Source organism: Suricata suricatta, chromosome 9, assembly GCF_006229205.1.
Source record: "Suricata suricatta isolate VVHF042 chromosome 9, meerkat_22Aug2017_6uvM2_HiC, whole genome shotgun sequence".
Classification (NCBI taxonomy): Eukaryota; Metazoa; Chordata; class Mammalia; order Carnivora; family Herpestidae; genus Suricata; species Suricata suricatta.
In genome coordinates, this window is record NC_043708.1 from 72,399,551 (window position 1) to 72,421,824 (window position 22,274).

The window sequence follows — 22,274 nt, forward strand, 5'->3', positions numbered from 1 at the left end:
ATTTGTTTTACCCAATTTTTTTTTCTTTCCTCAGATTGAATAGTCTCAATTGCTCTATCTTCAGGTTTAATGATTTTTTTTCAATTGGTTCACATATCTTCAGGTAAATATTCTTCTTTTAAGTTTAGTGATTTTAATTTCTGTTTACTCTGATCTATTGTTGAACCTCTCTAGTGAATTTTTAATGTTTGTTATTGTAATTTTTAGCTCTATAATTTTTATTTAACTCTTTTGTATAATTCCTATCCTGTTATTGATATTGTTGTTAGGGAGATTTCCAGGAATATGTGGAAGTTTTTCAGCGTCCTTATTCTCCAAAGTAACTAACTCTCCAAAATTTTCCTCCTAGAATTTTCAGTGTGTTTATTGTTTGTCTCAATTGATATCCTTTGCCCTAGGCAGCAATGGCTAGTTTATTTGCCTTTTGATGTTTTTGAGGAATGCTTTCCACATAGCTGTTTCTGTGTCTTGAGAAATAGGTGAAATAAAGGCAAGCCCTCTCTCTTACAGTCTTTCAAGGAGCCTTTATATATATCAGAACACACAAACTACTTTTGAGAACAAGGTCAGTTCTGCCTGCTTGTTCTGGAACAAGTAACTTCCACAGGAATATGGACTGCTAACTTTAAGACTGCTACTTCTCTGAGGAGAAGAAGATATGGCAAGGATAAGTTAAAATGCCTCAAAGTTCTCCTACCATGTGTTATTTGCCATTTTTGGCGGGGGGGAGGTGCAAACGGTGATTTTATTAAAGCACAGAGACAGGACCCATGGGCAGGAAGAGCCGCCTGCCCTTTTCTTGATGCAGCATTAACTTCATTGCTATACATTTTTTACTTTGCCCCCCAGAGTTCTAATTAAGTGGATTCTGACAATGTTTGTCAGTTTTTTCAGTATTTCTGTGGAGGAATTGTTATTTGGGTTCCATACTCCATAGTTTTTATTTCAGGATAAATAAGTAGGAAAGCTGAAGAAAAGGGAAAGATTAACACAAAATTCTCCCTCCTTTTGCAGTGTAGGGAGATGAATATAGTTGAGGATAGGCTCATAGAAGGCTTCTAAAATGCTGGCGCTGTGCCGTGATTTTTACTTGGGTGAAGAACAGCACAGGCATTTCTAAATTTTATATTATTTAAAGTTGCATATACATTATATAGACTTTTATCTATGTTTGGTCCATTATTTAGTTAGATGATATTTGTGATAGATTTGTTGTCATTAACAAGATCCTCCCTAGAACTGTAGGGTTTTGTTTTGTTTTGTTTCACTTTTTATCTCTTATTTTCCATAGATCGAAGGGAAGGGAAGGGAAGGGAAGGGAAGGGAACAGAGCACTTTAAAACGATGTTTGTCTAGCAGTTGGGGAAAAATTAAAAAGTTATGATTTATTTCCACAGGAGGGCAATATTAAACTGAAAAAGAATGAGGCATATCTATTTGTATTGTATAGAAGTTACAAAAATTTAGGAGAATAATAACTGCTATGAAGTCATCTGTGTAATACAATCAGTTTTAAAAGAATGAAAACCACTATATATGCATATATATATATATGCATTTGCATGCTGTATAAATATGGAAATTTTAACCAGTATTAAACTTGCTATTTGTGGGAAATGGGATTGTAAGGAGGAGGGTGAGAACCGTTACCCTTAACTTTGTGCTCTTATGCATTATTTAAAAATTTTAGGACAAGACTATATTATTTTTTATTAAAAGCCATATCAAAATATAGTTTTAAAAATGATAACTTCCTTAAATTAAAAAATGTAAACAGTTAGTGGTTTTATGAGTAAAATATATTTAATTCAGTGAGGACTGGTTCAGGAGCTAGTTCACTTGCCCAGTTCTAAAAACTCTTCCTTTCTTCACATTGTTACTCTCAGTCAGTCAGTTATCATGCTACGTGCAGGGGAAGAAAACATTAGACACCATCCTTGTCCTAAAAGGGCTTATACTCTAGGGGAAGAGACAGATACATAATAGATTCACCTCAAAGAGGTTGTAAGTACAATGATGAAAAATTATCTGGTGTATTTTAGATGCATTATGAAGAGACAGATAGTGCAAGCTGGGGATTTTGGAAAGGCTTTCTAGTGCCATGATGTCTGAATTGAATCTTAACAAAAGGTGTTTGATAGGTATAGCTACACACGCAGCATCTACTAGCTGCAGAAGTAGGATTCGTGTGAGTTATTGTATACAGAATACTTTCTGTTCCTTCAGGTAATGAGTTCAGCCAAATCACTAAAATATTAGTGCTGAATTAAGGCAAAACTGTAGTGGATTGTTCAACCCTGTCCTTAGTAGCTTCTGAAGTAAATTTTCTGATTCCTTTCCCATCTTTTTTTAGTTCCTGTACTCACCTTGAAGTATAGTGTTGTCCAGTTGCCCAAGAATATGTTCAATGACACACTTTTTGGTCATCAGGTGAAGATTTTCTTCCTTCTTTAGGCAATAGCATTTTAAAACCATTTGCACTTTATTTAACTGATTGTTTTGGACTTAGTGGGATATAAACACAAAGAAACTTTATTTTTTCTCACGATTTCTACTTCAAATACTTTCTGATGTTCTATTTGTTTCCATTTGTGAATAATATCCTGGGCCACTGTGATAGCTTTTCTGATTACTTTTAGCATTAATACAGGGTCCTCTTATCCAGACATTGGAAATTCTAGTATAGTCTAAAAGCAAATTTTTATTTTATTTTATGTTTTATTTATTTTTTGAGAGAGAGAAGAGAGAGAGAGAGAAAGAGAGACATACAGACAGATAGGGCAAGCCGGGGAGGGACAGAGAGATAGATAGAGAGAGAGAGAGAGAGAGAGAGAGAATCTGAAGCAGGCTCGAGGCTCTGAGCTAGCTATAAGCACAGAGTCCAATGTGGGGCTTGAACCCACAAACTGTGAGATCATGACTTGAGCTGAAGTCAGACGCTCAACGCACTGACCCACCCAGGCGCCCTAAATTTTAATCTTTTATCCAAATTAAAACTTATTCCTCAAGACTGGGTCTGACTCAGGCTTGATGTACTACTTTTCCTCTGCCTTTTTACTCCTCTTCTCCCACATGACTACACTGCGTCTGGTTACTCTAGGTTTTAGGTGGGAGAAAAATAAAGGTGAAAGGCTTTTCCTTCAGTGGTATTGTTGCCCTATTGTTGGACAGAGGTTTGCATGTTGATTGTACTCTCATGGAGTGCTTTCTTTTTTGGTGGGGCACAGCGCCCTAAACTGTAGTTACCTGATGTATGTAGTGCTTTACTGACTGGGTACTTATTACCTCTTTCATCCCTGGACTCTGGTGACCCACTCCATATAGACTCACATTTGGGGTTGCCTTATTCTCCAAGTTGTGCTTTTGGGTGAAATCCCTTTCAAGATTGGTTCAAGCTGGTTATTTTCCATGAGCCCTAACTAATTGAGACATTCTATATTTGCTCTATTATTGGTAGGAATTAAGTGTGCCCTTATTATGGCTCATTTGCCCTTCCTATGGCTCATTTTCTTTATGCAAATTGCGTCCTGACAACTCACCAAAGATATTTTTCCTCTTGGTGCACGCCAAACTTCCAGTGTCCCCTTGTACAGTGTTGTTGAGGGTTATGGGGTTATGGGTAAGAATGTGAAACTGGAGTTACACTCTCTTCCTGTAGCCAACATTGTGGTGTGAGGTTTCTCCTAAAAATCCAGTAAAAGGGGAGATTTATATGTTCTGAAGAGAAACCGGAGTATTTAGCTGGAAGTCCAGGCAAAAGGCATTTTATGTGTTATATGCCTCAGTGGCTCAGTTGGTTGAGTGTTTGACTCTTGATTTCAGCTCAGCTCATGATCTCATGATCATGGAATTGAGCACCATGTCCAGCTTTGCACTGAGTGTGGAGCCTGCTTGGGTTTCTCTCTCTCTCCCTTTCCCTCTGCTGCTCCTGTGCTCACAAGTTCTCTCTCTCAAAATAAATAAATAAACATTAAAAATTTGTTTAAATGAAGCATTATACAGCCTTGTAAGCAAATAACCAATTTGATTCATATCTCTTAACCAAGTTGTATGGACAGAGATTGTATACTAAAAAAATCAAAACCTTCTTGGAGGTAAATATTAAGATTTTTAAGTATTCTTTTTTTCCTCTGTGTTGGGTGGCAGTCTCTTTCCATGGAAACAGATTTATGAAGCTAAAAGCATATTGAAATATGACCAAATACATGAATTTTGCTTTGCACCACAGGACCACAATGGTTATGAATAAAGCCAAGTCAGTTTCGATTGGAAGAGGAGGATTACTATTTCACCTTCAGAGAAAGAATCATGCTTTTCACAAAACCTTTTCATGAGGGTTGGATGATTCTCATTCCACAAATGACCTGACGGAAGGCAGATTTCATTTCCCTGTTGCGTAGGCTATAGATGAGGGGGTTTAAGACTGGTGTCACTACAGAGTATATCAGTGTGATGATCTTATGCATAGCAACTGAGTTGCCAGATGTAGGACTCACATACATCACCATTATGGTTCCATAGAATAGAGACACCACAACTAAGTGGGATCCACAGGTAGAGAAGGCCTTTTGCCACCCAGCTGAAGAAGGAACCTGAAGCACAGCTCTGAGCACTAGGGCGTAGGACCCAAGTATGTACGAAATGGTGAGAACGATGATAAGAGAGCTCACACAGTGGAATACGTGCTCTATAATTGGTGTGGGGGCACAGGACAGTGCCATCAGTGGGTCCACATCACACAGGAAGTGATCAATAATGTTGGGACCACAAAAGGGTAGTTGAGAAATGAAGAAAATAGTAATTGCATGTCCAAGGAAACCAATGAGCCAACAAAGACACACCAGAATGGCACAGAGCTGCCCAGTCATAATGGAGGGATAGTGCAGTGGACGGCAGATGGCCAGGTACCGATCATAGGCCATGACACAGAGGAAGACGCACTCAGTTGTGCCCAGGGAAAAGAAGTAGAATTGAGTGAAGCAGCCAGAGAATGATATGGTCTTAGTTTTGGAAAGAAAATTGACCAGCATGTTGGGGACTGTGCAGGTCACATACCAGATCTCTAGAAAGGAGAAGTTGGCCAGGAGCACATACATAGGTGTATGGAGTCGATGGTCCCACCTCACTGCACAAATGATGGCCATATTCCCAGTCAGAGTCAAGACATAGACCAACAAAATTATTAAGAAAAGGATGATTTGTATTTTCCAGGGACCAGGAAAGCCCAACAAGATAAATTGTGTCACAGTAGATATCGCTGACTTATTCATGGTCCCCAGACTGTGGAGAGAAGACAGATAATGAGAAGTCACTTTGCTGCTGAGACATTTGAAACTTTTGTTAGGGTAGGCAGTTTGATGCAGGAAAATGTATTGAATATTCTAAAACAAGTTTTTAATAAATCCAGCTCTATTCTGAGTGAGCCCTTTGGCCCTGATCTTTTGTGAATGTACAGTTCTAGGCTACTTGATCTTTCTTTGTCAGTGGGCAAAATCATTTAAATTTCATCTTTTTTTGATATAAAGAAATCTAGTGTTAGAGGCAAAAATGGTTTGTCTTATACTTAAATTTTTTAAGTGAAAGCTGTTCATATATAGCAGTTAGTGCTATTCACTTCAAAATGTGAGAGCACATATGCTGTCATGTAAAAATAGGTTTGTATCTGACACATTTTATAGCTTTGAATGGGTTGAGCTTTGACATTATTACAAATTCTCTCCCACTATGTCTCCCCTACCTTTTTTTCTTGAGCCATTTCCATTAGGAGATTTATTTTCTCTCATTTTTTCATGATACTGGGAGAAAATCAATGAAGATATTCAGATAACAAATTCTTATAGCTACTTCTTATTTAAGGATGTTTATATTGCACTAAAGTTTATTTACAATTTGGTATTTATTCCTTTGTTTTTGTCAATGAAAAGTCACTATAATTCACTCCATAATGATGAATTTCACATAAGTTATGCTTCATATATATTTAAATCTATGTTATTAAAGAAATGTAACATATACAATGTATTGGACAAGAAAATTAAAATTACCAGGAGATTTTCCTCTAAAGCTATTCTCACTGCTGCTACAAGTCTTCCTATTGTTTACTATTTTGAAGATTTTAATTTAGTCTATTTAAAAAATATTCTCAATTTTCAAAATAGTAGAAAATAGGATAATCAAAGATGTTTCAAAAATATTTCCCATATTCCAAAATTTGACCAACACCATCACCAAAGATAATACCTTTATAAGAATCAAATAATTCAGAGAAAAGAACACGATGATAGCTTTAACATATTGAAATCTCCAGAATTTTTTTTAACAAGATACTTCTTTGATAAGAGGAAAATTCTCCTTAAAAATAGTTTTGATAGAGGTAGTGTATATAAAATATTTATAGTACTCACTGAGTGTAATCAAGTGGGAAAAATCCTTCTATTCAGTGAGGTTATACTAAGTGATCTAAATATATTTGTAATGAAGCAGCTGTTGCAAGTTCACTAAATGAATAATACATAAAGTGAACTATGAATCTATTCATCAAGAAGCAAACATAACCTTCCTATAGGCCTGGTTAAGTCAAAGAAGGTTGCAGTCTTGTAGACAAGAAACCAAGAAGAAGAGAACATTGAAAGATGAAGATAAATTCTTTTTAATTTTATAAACTAAGATGATTATGAAGAACTAAACTTACCTGCATTGGTCATCATTTTTGTTAAGGGTTCCATAGAATATATGATTTTGGTAAGATAATTTGGTGTAAAAAAATGGTTTCCCACTATGGGAACTCTGTGCTTTCCAAACAAGAGATCTTTTTCCTCAACAAGACAAGAAAGGAGTAATGCAGAGAAAGCAGCCACTTGCCCCCTGAGAAAACAGCAAAAATGACTTGAATCAGATTCACAGACTTTGACTCAAAATAAAAATGCATGTATTTTAGTTAGAGGCTACTCTTTTTGACATTAAAAAAAGACCTCACAGAAAAACTCACAGCTGTAGGGAAAGCATGGTAAATGAATTTCACAAATGATTTCCAACACAATTATAAGAAGCAGTTCCTAATAGATTCACCATTAAACCCTATGTGAATTTTAGTCATTGTACACACTGATACGATTTTACCCTTAAATTTTTTTTTTTATGCCACCTCTCCTGATGGAATGAACAAAGAGGAGAGAACTGAGAAAGGAGACCAAAACAAAACAAAACAAATCCCTGTTTTCTCTTGGCTTACATCCCAGTGGACGGAACTAGTTCCACACTGTTTTGTTCAAAATATCATTTTGGAAAGTCATACCATTCCTGGGGCTGCAGCTACTTCCTGAGAAGGGGAAGATTAGTGCACTTATTTGGGGGAATATAAGTTCCAGGGTGATCTAAATACTCTGAGAGTTTTGTTTTTGTTTTTGAACGGTAAGTAACCAATATTTCTTGATACTCAAACTCTTGAGCATATTGACTGAACAAATCTATAGGCCCACCTGTGGTGTATAATAGCAGCAAGGCCCTTCAGAGATGATATTTTCTATATTCTATGAAGCTTTCCTAGGTCATCTTGGGGAGAGTTCATAGGGAGGTCACAAAGATTCTCTCCTTCACTGCCTTTAATGTGGAAGTCCTGTGTGAAAGCTTCATGCATGGCTTATTTCACTTTCCCTGCACTGTAAGATTCTAGTGGCCTATTTCCTACAGAGTGTGCTGAGACTATATGCTGGTATTAAGTATTTATGTGCCATTTTGACCATTGTTGAAAATTCTCAAGTATCTCTTCGTGTGATCCTGTAACTTTCTCTAGGGACCTTCTTCCCTCTCGCCTGGGGTTTCATTAATATTTCTGGTAAGTTGGCCCATAGTGATTATTAGATGATGTGTTACATTCACTCTCTAGGGACTCCATAGTCTCCTTAAGTTTGTGTTTCTCAAACAGGATATGTGACAATTGTATGCCACATAGCCCTTAATTAAATACCTTCCTGAAGGGAAGGTTTTACTCAGAGAAGATAATTTTTTAGTACACCAAATATGTATGTACTGTGGAACAGAAAGTATAATTTGTGATCATTTTCAAGATTACACTTTTTCTCTCAAAGAAATATTCCCAAATGCTTCATGTTTTCTAACCACTGTTGCCAAACATTCTTTGATGGTGAAAGATTTGAGAAACACTGTATGAGAGTGTTTAGTCAACTCGTACCAGCAGGCGTATCTTCCGGGCACACCTAATTTTATTCCCAGTATGGCCATAACTAAAAGGACTTACTTTCATTGTGAGTATATTGGCCTTTCAGCTAATGGCTTTCCTGTTTCAGCACGGGGTTTGGGCACAAAGATGGAATTTGTTTTTGGTATAATTTTCTCTTAATACTTTTCTGACTCAGACTTCACACTATAGCCTTCTGAGAGGTGTTAAATATGCTTAGGACATTGTTATTCCATATTACAAGTGGAGTTATCACAACTGATTTGGGGAGCAAGCACAAAGAGTAATGATGCCCACTTGGGAGAACACATAGATTGATCATTGTGAAGTGCAGGGCTTCGACAGTGTATCAGTAGGAAAGAAGATTGGATGGAGAAGTCTAGTGAATGAGAGCTTTGGCCAGAAGGAGAGTCTGTACCTTTATCTCTAAGTGAATGAAGTATGAAGCATATTCTATTATTCTATTTTGGTGTGAAAGGCAATTTTAGACAATGGAAAATGTCCCTTACTGGGTAGGGTTTTTTTTTCTTTTTTTTTTTTTTGATTGTTGTTGGTGGTGGCTCGTTGGTCCATTGTCTTTAAGAGTATTTTCTGAATTTAGAAGATTGCACCCTCTATTGAAAGGCTCCAGGTCAGGGCACCTGGGTGGCTCACTCGGTTAAGTGTCCAGCTTCGGCTCAGGTCATGATCTCATGGTACATGGGTTCAAGCCCTGCATTGGGCTCTGTGCTGACAACTAACTTAGAGCCTGGAGCCTGCTTCAGATTCTGTGTCTCCCTCTCTCTTTGAGCCGCCTCTGCTCACACTGTCTCTCTCTGTCTCTCAAAAATAAATAAAAACATTAAAAAAAAAAGAAGAAAGGCTTCAGGTACACATACATGTGGTTCTTTTTAGCAGCAAGATTAACCCAATGGAGAATCATCACAGACAAGGAAGTATATATAATAACACGATATAATTACTCAGTGAGATAGTTTAAAATGTTTTATTGAGCATTTTTCATTGATGAGCTGAACTTGAACTAAGTAACTGTGAAAAATAAGTATCTCCCTCTACTTAAGTGTGAGCCAGAACATGAGTTACTGAAGCCATTCTCTATTGTTTTTAGAAATAATTAAGGTCAGAAGTGACAAATTCTGCTCTTCTCTCACAGATGTCTTAGTTTTGGTTACTTCTTAATCCTAGGACTTTCTTTAGGGCATTTTTCATGTCTTTATTTCGGAAACTATAGATAAAGGGGTTTAAGAGTGGAGTCACTGCTGAGTATACCAAAGTGACGACCTTCTGCATTCCTGCTGGATTTCCTGATGTTGGGCTCACATACATCACCATAAGAGTTCCATAGAATAGAGACACCACCATTAGGTGGGACCCACATGTGGAGAAAGCTTTAGTTCGACCAGCATCAGAAGGAACACGAAGCACAGCTCTGAGTACCAGAGTGTAAGATCCCATGATGGAAAGGAAGGGCCCAAAGATAATCACTGAGTTGAAGGTATAACAGATAAGCTCAGTGGAAGGAGCAGGGATGCAGGCCAGTGCAAACAATGGGCCTGGGTCACACACAAAGTGGTCAATGATGTTGGGTCCACAGAAGGGAAGTTGGGAGATAAGGATAATGGGGATAGGATAGCAGAGAAATCCACTCACCCAGCAAACACAGACCAGGATCACACAGAGCTTCCCAGTCATAATGGAAGGGTAATGTAGTGGGCGACAGATGGCGAGAAACCGATCATAAGCCATGACTGATAAGAAGAAACACTCTGTTGTACCCAGTGAGAAAAAGAAGTAGAATTGGAGGAAGCATCCAGTGAAGGAGATGGTCTTGGTCTCAGAGAGGATGTTGACCAACATGTTTGGGACAGTGGAGGAAATGTACCAGATCTCCAGGAAGGCAAAGTTTCCCAAGAGGATGTACATGGGTGTGTGAAGCTGCTTGTCCCATTTCACTATACAGACAATAGCCCCATTCCCCAGCAGGGTGAGGAGGTAGATCACAAGGATTAATGAGAAGAAAAAGTTCTGCATCTCCCTTTGACCAGGAAAACCCAGGAGGACAAACTCAGTCACAAAATGCATTGTTATGTTCCTGGATTCCAAAACTGTTAGAGAAACAGAAGTAACCAAGGAGTGAATAACAATGAACATTTGCAGGTCTTGCTAACAACTCATTTGTAAATGTACAAAGTATTTTTTACATAAATTATCTCATTTGATCTTCCAAATGACCCTTTAAGTTGTAGGGAGGTGTGCGTCATCCTTCTCTTTTACAGATAAGCAAATGGAAGTTCAGAGAAATTTCAGGGGTTTACTTAAATGTGCAAAGCCAGTAGCTCCTATATACACTGGCCCATTTGAAGATTGGTTTGGAACAAACCTCACTTCTTCTCAAATATTCCTATAACTATGAGTCTCAGTAATGTTTTACCTTTCATGTTAAAATAATTATCTCTTAGATATCCTACATGTAATATAGACTTTGGATACATTTTTTTTTACTTTGAATATAAATCTGTAGCAATAAATTGTCTTCTTAGAGTTTTATATACAGAAATTCAGTAAAAAGCAGATAAGTGGAACCGTGTGGTGGGACTGTTGAACCCCCTTGCTTTTGCTGCTCTGAGGAAGGTGATCTAGAAACCTCAGGATTCTTTAAAATGGTATGAAAATCATCTGTGTAGCCCCCTGTAGGTCACATTCTGCTAGGTGGCATCTGGATTTGTAGAACAATTAAGGTCATTTCCTCTTGAGGAGATCTGGTTCTCTCAAAGTACTTTGTGTTGAACAAAATCTGTCTCCTTTATTCTATGCATTGATCCTGGGACTCCCTTTTGCTGAAGCTATCAAAGTAAGTCTCATTCTTCTTCCATTATGGTGATGGCTGGAGGGTTATATAACAGATGGAATGCCAACATTTATCCTGGTTTGTTTTCCCCTAAGCTGCACTATTCTACATCATGTCTAGGCTCTTGAGATACCTTACAGCTGGGTATACCAATTTTTTTTTTAGTATATAACACCATGTTCCTTCGTTTTTTGCTACGAATTAAACCTTAAACACCATAACTTTCCATCCATCATCTTGCTTTTACCTAAATTAAATAGTAAATAGAAAGGTAACCTTAGGATATGCTGAATTAGAAGTCAAGACATGACTATAAACTTGGATATTGGTAACGACCTTTTTAGAGCTATTTGTCCAGGCTTATTTCTGTGTCCTAAAGTCTCCTGGTTAAAGTTCAAGATATTTGGCTGGGTAAACCACCTTCACTATTTTAAATTTAGTAATATATTGACTACCAACATAGGATACTCAATCAACTTGTTTGTTATTTAAGTGCATTTATTTTGAAGTAGAGAGAGAGGGAGAAGGAGAGGTGGAGAGAGGGAGGGATGGAGAGAGGGTGGGGTGGAGAGAGGGAGGGATGGAGAGAGGCTGGGGTGGAGAGAGGGAGGGGTGGAGAGAGGGAGAGAGAATCCCAAACAGGTTCTGCATTGACAGTGCAGAGCTTGACTCAGGCCTCAAACTCAAGAACCGTGAGATCATGACCTGAGCTGAAATCAAGATTTGGATGCTTAACCGACTGAGCCACCCAGGTCCCCCAACCATATTATTTATTAATATCACTGTTAAGATACTCACAAAATTGCATCCTTATGCCATTTATATAATCTTCAGAGAGCATGAAGCCTGCTTCTCAGTATTTGATCAAACCTGGAGCAGACTCAGAGGGTAAATGTTTTATTGCCAAGGTAACTTTGGATATTTGCATTGATTAACATTGTTTTTAGAATGATGAAAAAGACTCTATAATAAACCTGATTTTTATGGAAATCTAATTTTTTTGAAGCAAGGTAGTTCAATGGACTACCTTGTATATGTATAAAAATGTATAAAAATTTTTAGGAGAGTTGTAATTTCATACATACTTCCCATAACTATATCTATGTTTTCTAGACCGCATGCTGTCATTTTTGGTCAGAAAACAGTTACTGTGCTAAAAAAAGTTGGATGTTAAATTTAAATTGTAGCACATTATCCATTTGCTTATTCATTTGGTCATTTAACAAATATTTTTCCACATTTCACAAATGTTGGTTATGTTCCTAGCAGTGTACTAAGTTTTGGAGTACAATAGTAAACATGATAAATAAAATCCCTCCTCTTTTGGAACTTACGGCTTATAAAAGCAATAAAGACTGCCACTTACATCTGTAGTGTTTTGAACTGTGTGTTTCATAGCATATATCTAATTATATGCTATGGGCTTGAAAAAAATATTTATTCCAGTTCACAATAACTCAGATAAATCTATGTAGTGAGGATAGTACTTGATTGCTAACTTTATTTGACATAAATGAGATACTTTTGTCTTTTCAGGACAGTAGGCAGAGACATGAAACATGAATTGACTTACTCTATTCATAGGCCAGGAAGTTCTTGGCATCAAGAAAAAATGTAATTCCAGTTCATGATTTTGCGTTGGAACCAAACCTCATAAGTCTTAACTCCTTCCTGGTCATCTGACTTCATGATGTCCAGGATCTTCTGAAATTTGTGCTGCATTGAAATTTTAGTTATCTGTGGAATACAGGATCAGAAAAAAGAGGGATAAATGAACTTCACAAATAATTTGAAATTTCACTGCACCCATTGCTGCTTCTCTTACCTCCACAGCACATCTATTAGTAGCTCAAAGAGTGGACTTAAATCCACTTCCTTTAACTTTCTGTTCACCATGAGTGATAAAACAAATGAAAAGTTGAAGAGAAGAGGAGGAACAAAGAACACGGACAATCCATTCTGTTTGAACTGATAAGGAAGCCAGACCCTCCTCCATAATGCCAACCGCTTGCTCAAAATTGATGGGCATTGAGGAGGGCACTTGTTGGGATGAGCACTGGGTGTTGTATGTAAGCCAATTTGACAATAAATTATATTAAAAAATAAACATTAAACTTTTTTTAAAAAGAAAAAGAAATTTAAGCCACTTGCCCAGAGGAGAGCATTTTTAAAATTATAAGTGCAGGGATTCCTTTTCCATTAAATGTTTATATTTTAAGATTATTCCATAAATTTGGTAATTAGGTAAATTTAGAGAGTCTGCCTATTACTTTCTCAGTTTCCACTTTCTTTTTTTATATATATATATTTTAATGCTTTTTATTTATTTTTGAGAGACAGAGAGAGACAGCGTGAGCAGGGGAGGGTCAGAGAGAGAGGGAGACACAGAATCTGAAACAGGCTCCGGGCTCTGAGCTAACTGTCAGCACAGAGCCCAACGCGGGGCTAGAACCCACGAACTGTGAGATCTGACCTGAGCCGAAGCCGGGCGCTTAACCGACTGAGCCACCCAGGCGCCCCTCAGTTTCCACTTTCTACTTGTACCTTGTCAACAACTCTGAAAAATAAGAACATCCTATTTTAGTTGCCCTTGCCAAAGGATACTGGTCAACCAAAACTTTACTGACCAGTACTAGAAACAAAGTGGTAGAAGACTCAGGCTACATTGTAACTGAAGAAGATTTAATTTCTCCCCCACCCCTGAAGTATCCAAGACATTTGAGCCCCTTTTTCCTAAGTGAGTTGTATAGTGGGAATCCTTATACAGTGAATCCTTAATGTGAATCTATTACCTCGTGTGTTGGGAGAAGAGAACTGCAGGGCCTACCACATTGTTCTTACAAAGAACAAAGGAACGAAGAATGAATAGATTCGTACAAGAACCAGCATGCTCTTCGTATCTGACAGCAGTGAGTATCTAGGAGCAGTGATGCCCTGATGCAGGCAGCTGTCCTTACATACCTGATGGTGTTTCCGGCTCCAAGAGGAAGATATGAGAGGAAACTTCAGCCACAAAAGTGTTCTCATTTAACAATCAAAACATTTAACATCTCAAAAACATTCACGGATGGAGAGCAGCATTTGTGGCCCCGGAGACTTCCTTCCTTTAGTATTCTGAACCAAAGGAAATGTATTTTTCATGCCAGTAATTACAAAGAATTTACATGTCCCTCTTGAACAGGATTCATAGCTCCCCAGGATGTTCATTGGGAGGCATCTAATTCTCTATTTATGTATCTATGGTTCTGTATTTGTTTATATTTCCCCCAGTGGTTTGAATAGTGAGACACAGAGGTCAGAATTAATGTCCAAGAGAGGTAGGGAAAATTGTCCTTTGTGGAAATGTCTTTTCTCTAAGGAACTGATCTACCTGGGGAATAAAATGGAGGAGAGGAGTGAGTGGCAGAGGTTAATAAGGGAGAAAAGAGTTTGTGTATTGGTGGGGAGGGAGATTTTTCCCAAATATACCTGCTTTATTCTTGGTGCCAAACCTGTAAGCACTTAAATTTAAAAAATTATTTGTCTATACATAATTTACTTAATTTTGTTATATTCAAAATAAGATAATGAATCTCCATTTTCAGTTTTAAGTATAGCCTGAATACATTTATTTGAAAAAATGTAGTCTTTTGTAAAAGATTTGTAATGTTGTTGACTTACATGATAAAGTATTTGTGAAAATCAAAGTTTAGCATGTAAATGGCTCAGAGGTAGAAAGTATGAATTTATTTACTGGTATCAGGGGAAGGTAAACAAGATGAGACAGAATCTGAGGGGGAGATGAATTCAATTATAGCAAGAGCTCCAGGACAGCACACTACTGGCTAGAAGAGTGTGGCTGTGGAGGCGCTGGGGGGCTCAGTCAGTTAAGCGTCCAACTTCAGCTTAGCTCGTGATCTCATGGTTCTAGAGTTCAAGCTTTGTATTGGGCTTGCTGCTGTCAGCACAGAGCTTGCTTTGAATCATCTCCCTGCCCTTCTCCCACTCATGCTCTCTCTTAAAAATGAATAAACATTCATTTAAAAAAGAAAAAAGAGTGAGGCCGTATAAGGGCAGAACAAGTTCTCCAGAATGCAGTCCCTGTCCCAGTGGACTTGAAAAATTGTTAAAATGCAAGTTCTCAGACTCCTTCCCCACTTAGAAACTCAGTGTGGGCCCATCAATCTGTTTTAACAAACTTTCCCTGTGCTTCTGTTGCATGCTAAAGTTTGAGAACCACTGAGTAGATGATAGAATTTTAGAGTCTGGGTTAAGGATGGGTGTGTTTGAGACAGCTTCTGAGCTTAGGAGGGATTTCAGTGGGATCAGGAATTAATTGATCATGGTTTGAAGAGAGGTTAAGAATATTTGCAGGGATAATTTGCACTTGAATCTGAATTATAGGTCATGTTGTATCTGGAAAAGCAGGATTGGATTTAAACATCTTTTGAGAGAGAGAGTGAGGGAAGTGGTAAAGGAATCATATGAAAAGAAGTGACCTGGAATAAAAGGGGATTATTATTTTTTTTTATGGGTGGGCAGAGTTGGACCTAAAGAGAAGATGGTGGGATAAGAGAAAACTAGGGCACAGAAAATCTTGGTCCTAATCTAAGTGTTTTCACTTATTAGCTGTAAGAGCTTGCTGAGCTCATTTCTTTAAATATTAGACACGTGCTATATTTTTAAAATTCAAATCATTTTATTTTTTTTCTTTTATAGTTTATTGTCAGGTTGGTTTCCATATATCACCCAGTGCTTATCCCAACAAGTGCCCTCCTCCATGCCCATCACCCCCTTTCCCCTCCCCCACCCTCAGTTTGTTCTCAGTATTCAAGAGTCTCTCATGGTTTGCATCCCTCCCTCTCCCCAACTATTTTTTCCCCTTCCCCTCACCCATGGTCCTCTGATAAGTTTCTCCTGCTCCATTTATGAGAGACATATGGTATCTGTCCTTCTCTGCCTGACTTATTTTACTTAGCATAAAACCCTCAAGGTCTATCCACGTTGCCACAAATGGCAAGATTTCATTCTTTCTCATGGCCATGTAGTATTCCATTGTATATATAAACCACATCTTTTCTTTTAATGTTTTTTAAAATTTATTTTTGAGAGAGAGAGAGAGAGAGAGACAGAGAGACAGAGAGAGAGACAGTGTGAGCAAGGGAGGATCAGAGAGAGAGGGAGACACAGAATCTGAAGCAGGCTCCAGGCTCTGAGCTGTCAGCACAGAGCCTGATGCGGGGCTTGAACCTGCAAACTGTGAAATCATGACTTGAGTCGGAGCCAGATGCTTAACTCACTGAGCCACCAGGCGCCCCATGTACTTGCCTTTCTTTGTCTGACTTTTTTCACATAGTATAATACCCTTTAGCTCCATCCGTTGTCACAAATGGCAATATCTCATCTTTTTTATGGGTAATATTCCATTGTATGTATATACCATGTCTTCTTGATCTATTCATTTATCAGTGGACACTTAGGTTGCTTCCATATCTTGGCTATTGTAAATAATGCTGCAATTAACATTAGGCATGCATGTTTCTTTTAAATTAGTATTTTTTTGGGGTAAATACCCAGTACTGGAATTACTAGATTATGTGGTGTTTCTATTATTAATTTTTTTGAGGAAACTCCATGCTGTTTTCCACAGTAGTCATACCAATTTACATTGCCACCAACAGTGCACAAGGGTTACTTTTTCTCTACTCTGTGTCTATTTTTGTGCCAGTACCATACTGTTTTGATTGCTACAGCTTTGTGGTATATTTCAAAATCTAGAATTATGATACTGCAGCTTTGTTATTCTTTCCTAGGAATGCTTTAGCTATTTGGAGTCTTTTGTGGTCCCATACAAACTTTGGAATCATTTGTTCTAGTTCTGTGAAAAATGCTTTTGGTATTTTGATAGGGATTGAATCCATAGATTGCTTTGTGTAGTATGGACATTTTAACAGTATTATTTCTTCCAAAACATGAGCATGGAATATCTTTCTATTTGTTTGTGTCATCTTCAGTTTCTTTCATGAATGTTTTATAATTTTAAGGGTACAGGTCTTTCACCTCCTTAATGATGTTTACTCCTACGTATATTATTCTTTTTGGTGCAACTGTAATAATTGGAATTGTTTTCTTAATTTCTCTTTCTATACTTATTATATAGAACACAATTGATTTCTCAGAATTTGTGTCCTGAAAATTTACTGATTTAATATATTCTAATATTTTTTTGGTAGAATTTTTAGGGCTTTTTATGACATGTGCATGTCATCTATAAATAGTGACGGTTTATCTTATTCTTTACCAGCACAGATGCTTTTTATTAGAAGCACATTTATTTTTTAGCCTGAGGTATATTTATAAAAAGACAATGCTCTATGATTAGCTATGCTTAAAACTTCTTTCACACGACACATATCCATGCTTACACACATGCTGCTTCTCATGATCTTTTGGAGTATTTGGTTCTTCCCCTCTCACTGCATGTGTACCAATTAATAAAAAAGAAAATACTTGAAAATTTATTATATCTCTCTATCATGAGACTGTGAGTCCTATGAAGGAAGAAAATGTCTCTTATGTACTTTTGGATCAAATTTATTTCCAGGCTCCGGTCTTGGGTTGTGGGTTCTCAACAACAAAATTAAAGATATATAGTTGAACAATGAGAGAAAGCATGCCTAAATATAAATGTTATAAGGTAGTTACAGTTTGTCACAGTATATTTCTAGAAACCCTAAGAGGAAAAAGATCTGTCTCTTATTTTCTCTGAAGTACCAAAGAGTCTGAGTGAAAAAATGTTAAGACGTTTTTTAGGCCCTACTTCAAATTTTCTATAAATGAATAGGCTCCTAAGGAATCCTAGAATTGTTGGGGTGGGGGAGGAGGAATGATTTTCTAGATCTAATTATCAAAAAATTGCTCTTGAGGTACCTGGGTGACCTCTGACTCGATTTTGGCTCAGGTCACAGTTTGTGAGTTTGACAGTGTGGAGCCTGATTGGGATTCTGTCTCTCTTTCCCCCATCTCTACTGCCCCCTTCCTACCCCAAGTAAATAAATGAAATAAACTTTAAAAAAATCTAGGAAGTTATTCTTTGTTTAAAAACAATTATATTATTATTTATTTTTAAATAATTATTATTTATTTTAAAATAAATAATACAGGCATGCAGCAAAGAATGTAAAGAGATCAAAAGGGGATATGAAGAAAATACCTCCTTTAGTCTCTTGTTCCTCAGACACCAAGGTCTTCTCACCTGAAGCAAGCACTGTTATCAGTCCCTAGTTCTCCTTCAGGAGATGGTCCATACATTTACATGAAAGGTAATTACTCTCAGCTACTCATCTTGCTTTCTTCACTTAACAATATATCTTGGATGTCAACTATACTTCAATAATAATAAGCCCCCAAATACAATATATCTTGGAGATACTATATAACATTACATGTAAGATTGAAGATAGTATTCCATTGTATGACTGAATCACAGAGTATTTAACTAGTCTTCTATTAATGGGGACTGACATTTTTCTCAACATTTTGCAAAATAATATGCTATTATAGCAATGATGCAATGAATATTCTTATACTTCTGTCATTTCCCACATATGTGAGAATATCTGTAGATTGAGTAACTTAGAATTTGGGTTGCTAGGTTACTGGGTGTATGTCTTCTAAATTTGGATCAAAGTTGTCTGTATAGAATTTGTGAAATTTATACTTTTACTAGAAGTGTTAGAGAAGTCACTATCCTCAACCAAACAGTGGTTATCAAACTGCTTGGTCTTTGTCACTCTGTTGGGTTAAAGATGAAATAGGCTTATTCTGCCTTTTTCTTTTTATGAATGAGTTTGTGCTCTTACTGTATGTTTAAGAATCTTTCCTGTACGTTGTCTATATCCATTCGCTTGTTTTTTTATTGGGATATTATTCTATTCTCTTACTGTCCATAGAGCTTTATGTATATTAAGGAAACATTGTTTGGCAAATAATTGAATTCTCCTATATTATTGATGGGCAAATAATTGAAAAGCTTTAAAGATAGAAATGCAGGATTAGTTGGTAACAAAAAATCAACTTGGGTTAATGAAAAGGTGGCCGATAGGAAATTTTTGTTTTTTACCATTAAAGTTATTATCCTCAGCACATCACTCCTGATTCCCATCAATTATTTTAATTAATATTACCTTTCACTTAGGACCTAAGGAGGGTCCAAGGGGAACTAGTGCAAGTGACTAATAAAACTCCTGAATAAAGACTTGAACTGATATACAATTGCTGGGCACCTTCTATACAGAAAAAAAAAAAAAAGCCTAAATCTGTTCTGGTTATACCTCTCATTTTACTGTAAGCAGGGATCTCCCTCCTCCACCTGCTTCCCCTTAGGAATCTGGAGGTGCTTGTAATGAAAAGAAAAGGTTTGTATCCCAAACTTATGTTTATGCCAACTCCAATATCCACTTGTCTCTGATTTGTCTCTGAGGTTTTGCATAGTTTTGCTACAAGATCATTTTTGGAAAGTGAAGGAAGTGAGACAGTGTGGAGTTTATGTGTAATAGAAGCAATAGAAAAGAATTTCTGATTATGGTAGCTTGTATTAAACTAATCTTGCCTCCAAAGTAAACATAAAATCTGGGCACAGTTCCTAAAACGATCATTTGAGAGAACTGGAAAGCAAGCAGTCAACACAGGCAAGACTTCAGGGGCTACAGTTCCAAGAAGGGAAGGACAAGGAAATGAGTTCCACACTCGCCTTGGGTGTGTTTTCCTGAGTATGTTTGATAATTCACTGAATGGAGACTATGGGGATATGGAAGGATTTGGGAAAGAATGGGGGAAGGAAGAATAAAGTCTCAACAGAAAGTAGTCGTTTCACTGAACTGAGGAGAAAAAGGATTTGGTGTTTGTGGCTGCTAACCAACCTGGAGTTTGAGAAACAAATCCTGGAGAGAGGAGGACCACAGAGAAATGAGGCAGCATATCTTCAAGACATTTAAGGCCATTAATGCACAACTGGGGTTTTAAGAAATCTAGCAAAAAATAAAACTGGGCATCTAAACAGTTGAGCAGAAGTTTCAGGAGGATGGGGTTTAAGGAGTGCAAAATTAGGAAACCTGGGCCCACTATAGTGGAGGGGCCCTGAAAAACAGTCCAGGCTTGCAGATAAGACTCAGAAAGGCTGTATTCATGGAGTAAAAGTCATATTCCAGAATAAAGGCAAAACTGGCCTAAGCTAATTTTCTACTTAAATATAGTCCTTAAATGAGATCAAGGTGATATGCCTCTATTCTCTCTACTGCTACAAGAAAACTTAACTTTTGTGGATTTACTGTACCCATTGTCTTCACAATCTTTGAAACATAATGTTCAGCATTCAATTAAAAACACTGTATGCTAAGAAACAGGATAAATGATCAAGAACCAAGGGAAGCAGTAAACAATAGACACATGCCTACAAGTGCTTGAGGATTTTGGTTAATACTAGGATGAACAATTACTGGAATAAACTAGGTTTTTTTTTTAATGTTCAACATCACTAATCATCAGGGGAATGTAAATCAAAACCACAATGAGATATATCACCTCACACCTGTCAGAATGGCTAAAATAAAAAGCACAAGAAAAACAAGTGTTGGTGAGGAAAGGGACAAAGGAAAAACCCTTGTGCACTGTTAGTGGGAATGTAAATTGCTGCAGCCACTGTGGGCAACAATATGGAGGTTCCTCAAAAAATTAAAAATAGAAGTATCCTATGATCCAGTGATTCCAGTACTGGATATTTAACCAGGAAAAGCAAAAACACTGACTTGATCTATGCATCCATGTTTATTGCACCATTATTTATAACAGCTAAGACATGGGAGCAACCTAAGTGTCCATCAATAGATGAGAGGGTCAGGAAAATATTCACAATGGAATATTATACAGCCACAGAAGGATGAGATCTTGTCATTTGACTGAACATGGATGGACCTAGAGGTTATTTTGCTAAGTGAAATAAGTCAGACAGAGAAAGACAAAACCACATAGTTCCACTCAAAAATGGTATTTTAAAAATGAAAAAAACAACCATAAATCAGAATCAAACTTATAAATACAGTAGAGAACAAACTGATGGTTGCAGGGGGAAGGGGAATAGCAGTTGGGAAAACTGGGTGAAGAGGAGAGAAAGATACGGGCTTGCAGTAATGGATGAGTAAATCACAGGAATAAAAGCAGAGCATAAGGAATACAATCAATGATACAGTAATAGTGATTTGATGGGACAGATGGCAGCTATACTTGTGGTGAACATCACATAGTGTATATGCCTGTCAGACTGCTAAGTTGTATGCCTGAAGCTAATGTAATATTGTTTGTCAACTACATTCAAATAATTCTTTTTAAAAAATTAGGGCTTTTTTTTTTTTTGCCTGAGAATAAGTTAAATACAATTTTTGTAAATGTTTGTAAGTAAGTTAAATATAATATTGGGCCGTAATTTCCCAAGAGCCTTTTTGATGAACACTTTTTATATTTGCAGAAGTTTCTGTAGGGTATTTTTCATATCTTTGTTCCTAAGACTGTATATCACAGGATTAAGGAGTGGGGTTATGACAGAATAAAACAGAGTCACAATCTTCTGCGTTCCAGCATCATGTTCAGATGTTGGGCTCCCATACATGACCAGTACTGAGCCATAGAACAGTGAAACCACAGCCAGATGAGACCCACAGGTGGAGAAAGCTTTTCGTCGTCCAGCTGCTGAAGGGACTTTCAACACTGCTCGTAGGACCAGAGCATAGGATCCCATGATAAAGAGAAATGGAATGATGAGAGGCAGAGGACTTAAAGTGGAGAAGATAATCTCTACTACAGGAGCTTTTTTGCAAGTGAGTGTTAGAAGAGGACCTGGGTCACAGAGGAAGTGGTCAATAATCCTAGATCCACAGAATGACATTTGGGAGATGATGATGATGGGAATCAAGAACCAGAGGAAACCAAGTACCCAGCAGCTGACCACAAGATTGGTGCAGAGACGTCCAGTCATAATGGTTGGATAGTGTAGAGGCCGGCAGATGGCAAGGTACCGATCAAATGCCATAATGGCCAAGAAAAAGCATTCTGTGGAACCCAAGGAGAAGAAAAAGTAGAACTGGAGAAAGCACCCAGAGAAGGAGATGGCTTTGGTATCAGAGAGGAAGTTGGCCAACATGTTGGGGACAGTGGAGGTGACATACCAGATCTCTAGGAAGGAGAAGTTGGCGAGCA

General features: G+C 37.4%; 3 protein-coding genes across 3 annotated transcripts in view; all 3 read right to left on the bottom strand.

Annotated features, from left to right (window-relative positions):
* Positions 1-4,328: 4,328 nt before the first annotated feature.
* On the bottom strand, positions 4,329-5,306 carry LOC115301923 (olfactory receptor 11H7). Its single transcript, XM_029951940.1, has one exon. The coding sequence runs from the start codon at positions 5,268-5,270 to the stop codon at positions 4,329-4,331; it is 942 nt and encodes a 313-aa protein (XP_029807800.1). The 5' UTR covers positions 5,271-5,306.
* Positions 5,307-9,355: 4,049 nt separating this feature from the next.
* On the bottom strand, positions 9,356-10,348 carry LOC115301939 (olfactory receptor 11H6). Its single transcript, XM_029951956.1, has one exon. It carries the CDS (start codon positions 10,346-10,348, stop codon positions 9,356-9,358), a length of 993 nt encoding a protein of 330 aa, XP_029807816.1.
* An 11,186-nt stretch (positions 10,349-21,534) lies between these two features.
* LOC115301231 (olfactory receptor 11G2) overlaps positions 21,535-22,274 on the bottom strand; it is a 1,085-nt gene continuing 345 nt past the window's right edge. The window contains exon 2 of the mRNA XM_029950961.1: positions 21,535-22,274. This exon is cut by the window's right edge and continues 38 nt beyond it. Within this exon, the coding sequence (XP_029806821.1) occupies positions 21,535-22,274 (740 nt within the window).

Excerpts from the sequence above, each read along its gene's own strand:
- LOC115301923 (XM_029951940.1), bottom strand. The coding sequence starts at position 5,270 with ATGAATAAGTCAGCGATATCTACTGTGACACAATTTATCTTGTTGGGC.
- LOC115301939 (XM_029951956.1), bottom strand. The coding sequence starts at position 10,348 with ATGTTCATTGTTATTCACTCCTTGGTTACTTCTGTTTCTCTAACAGTT.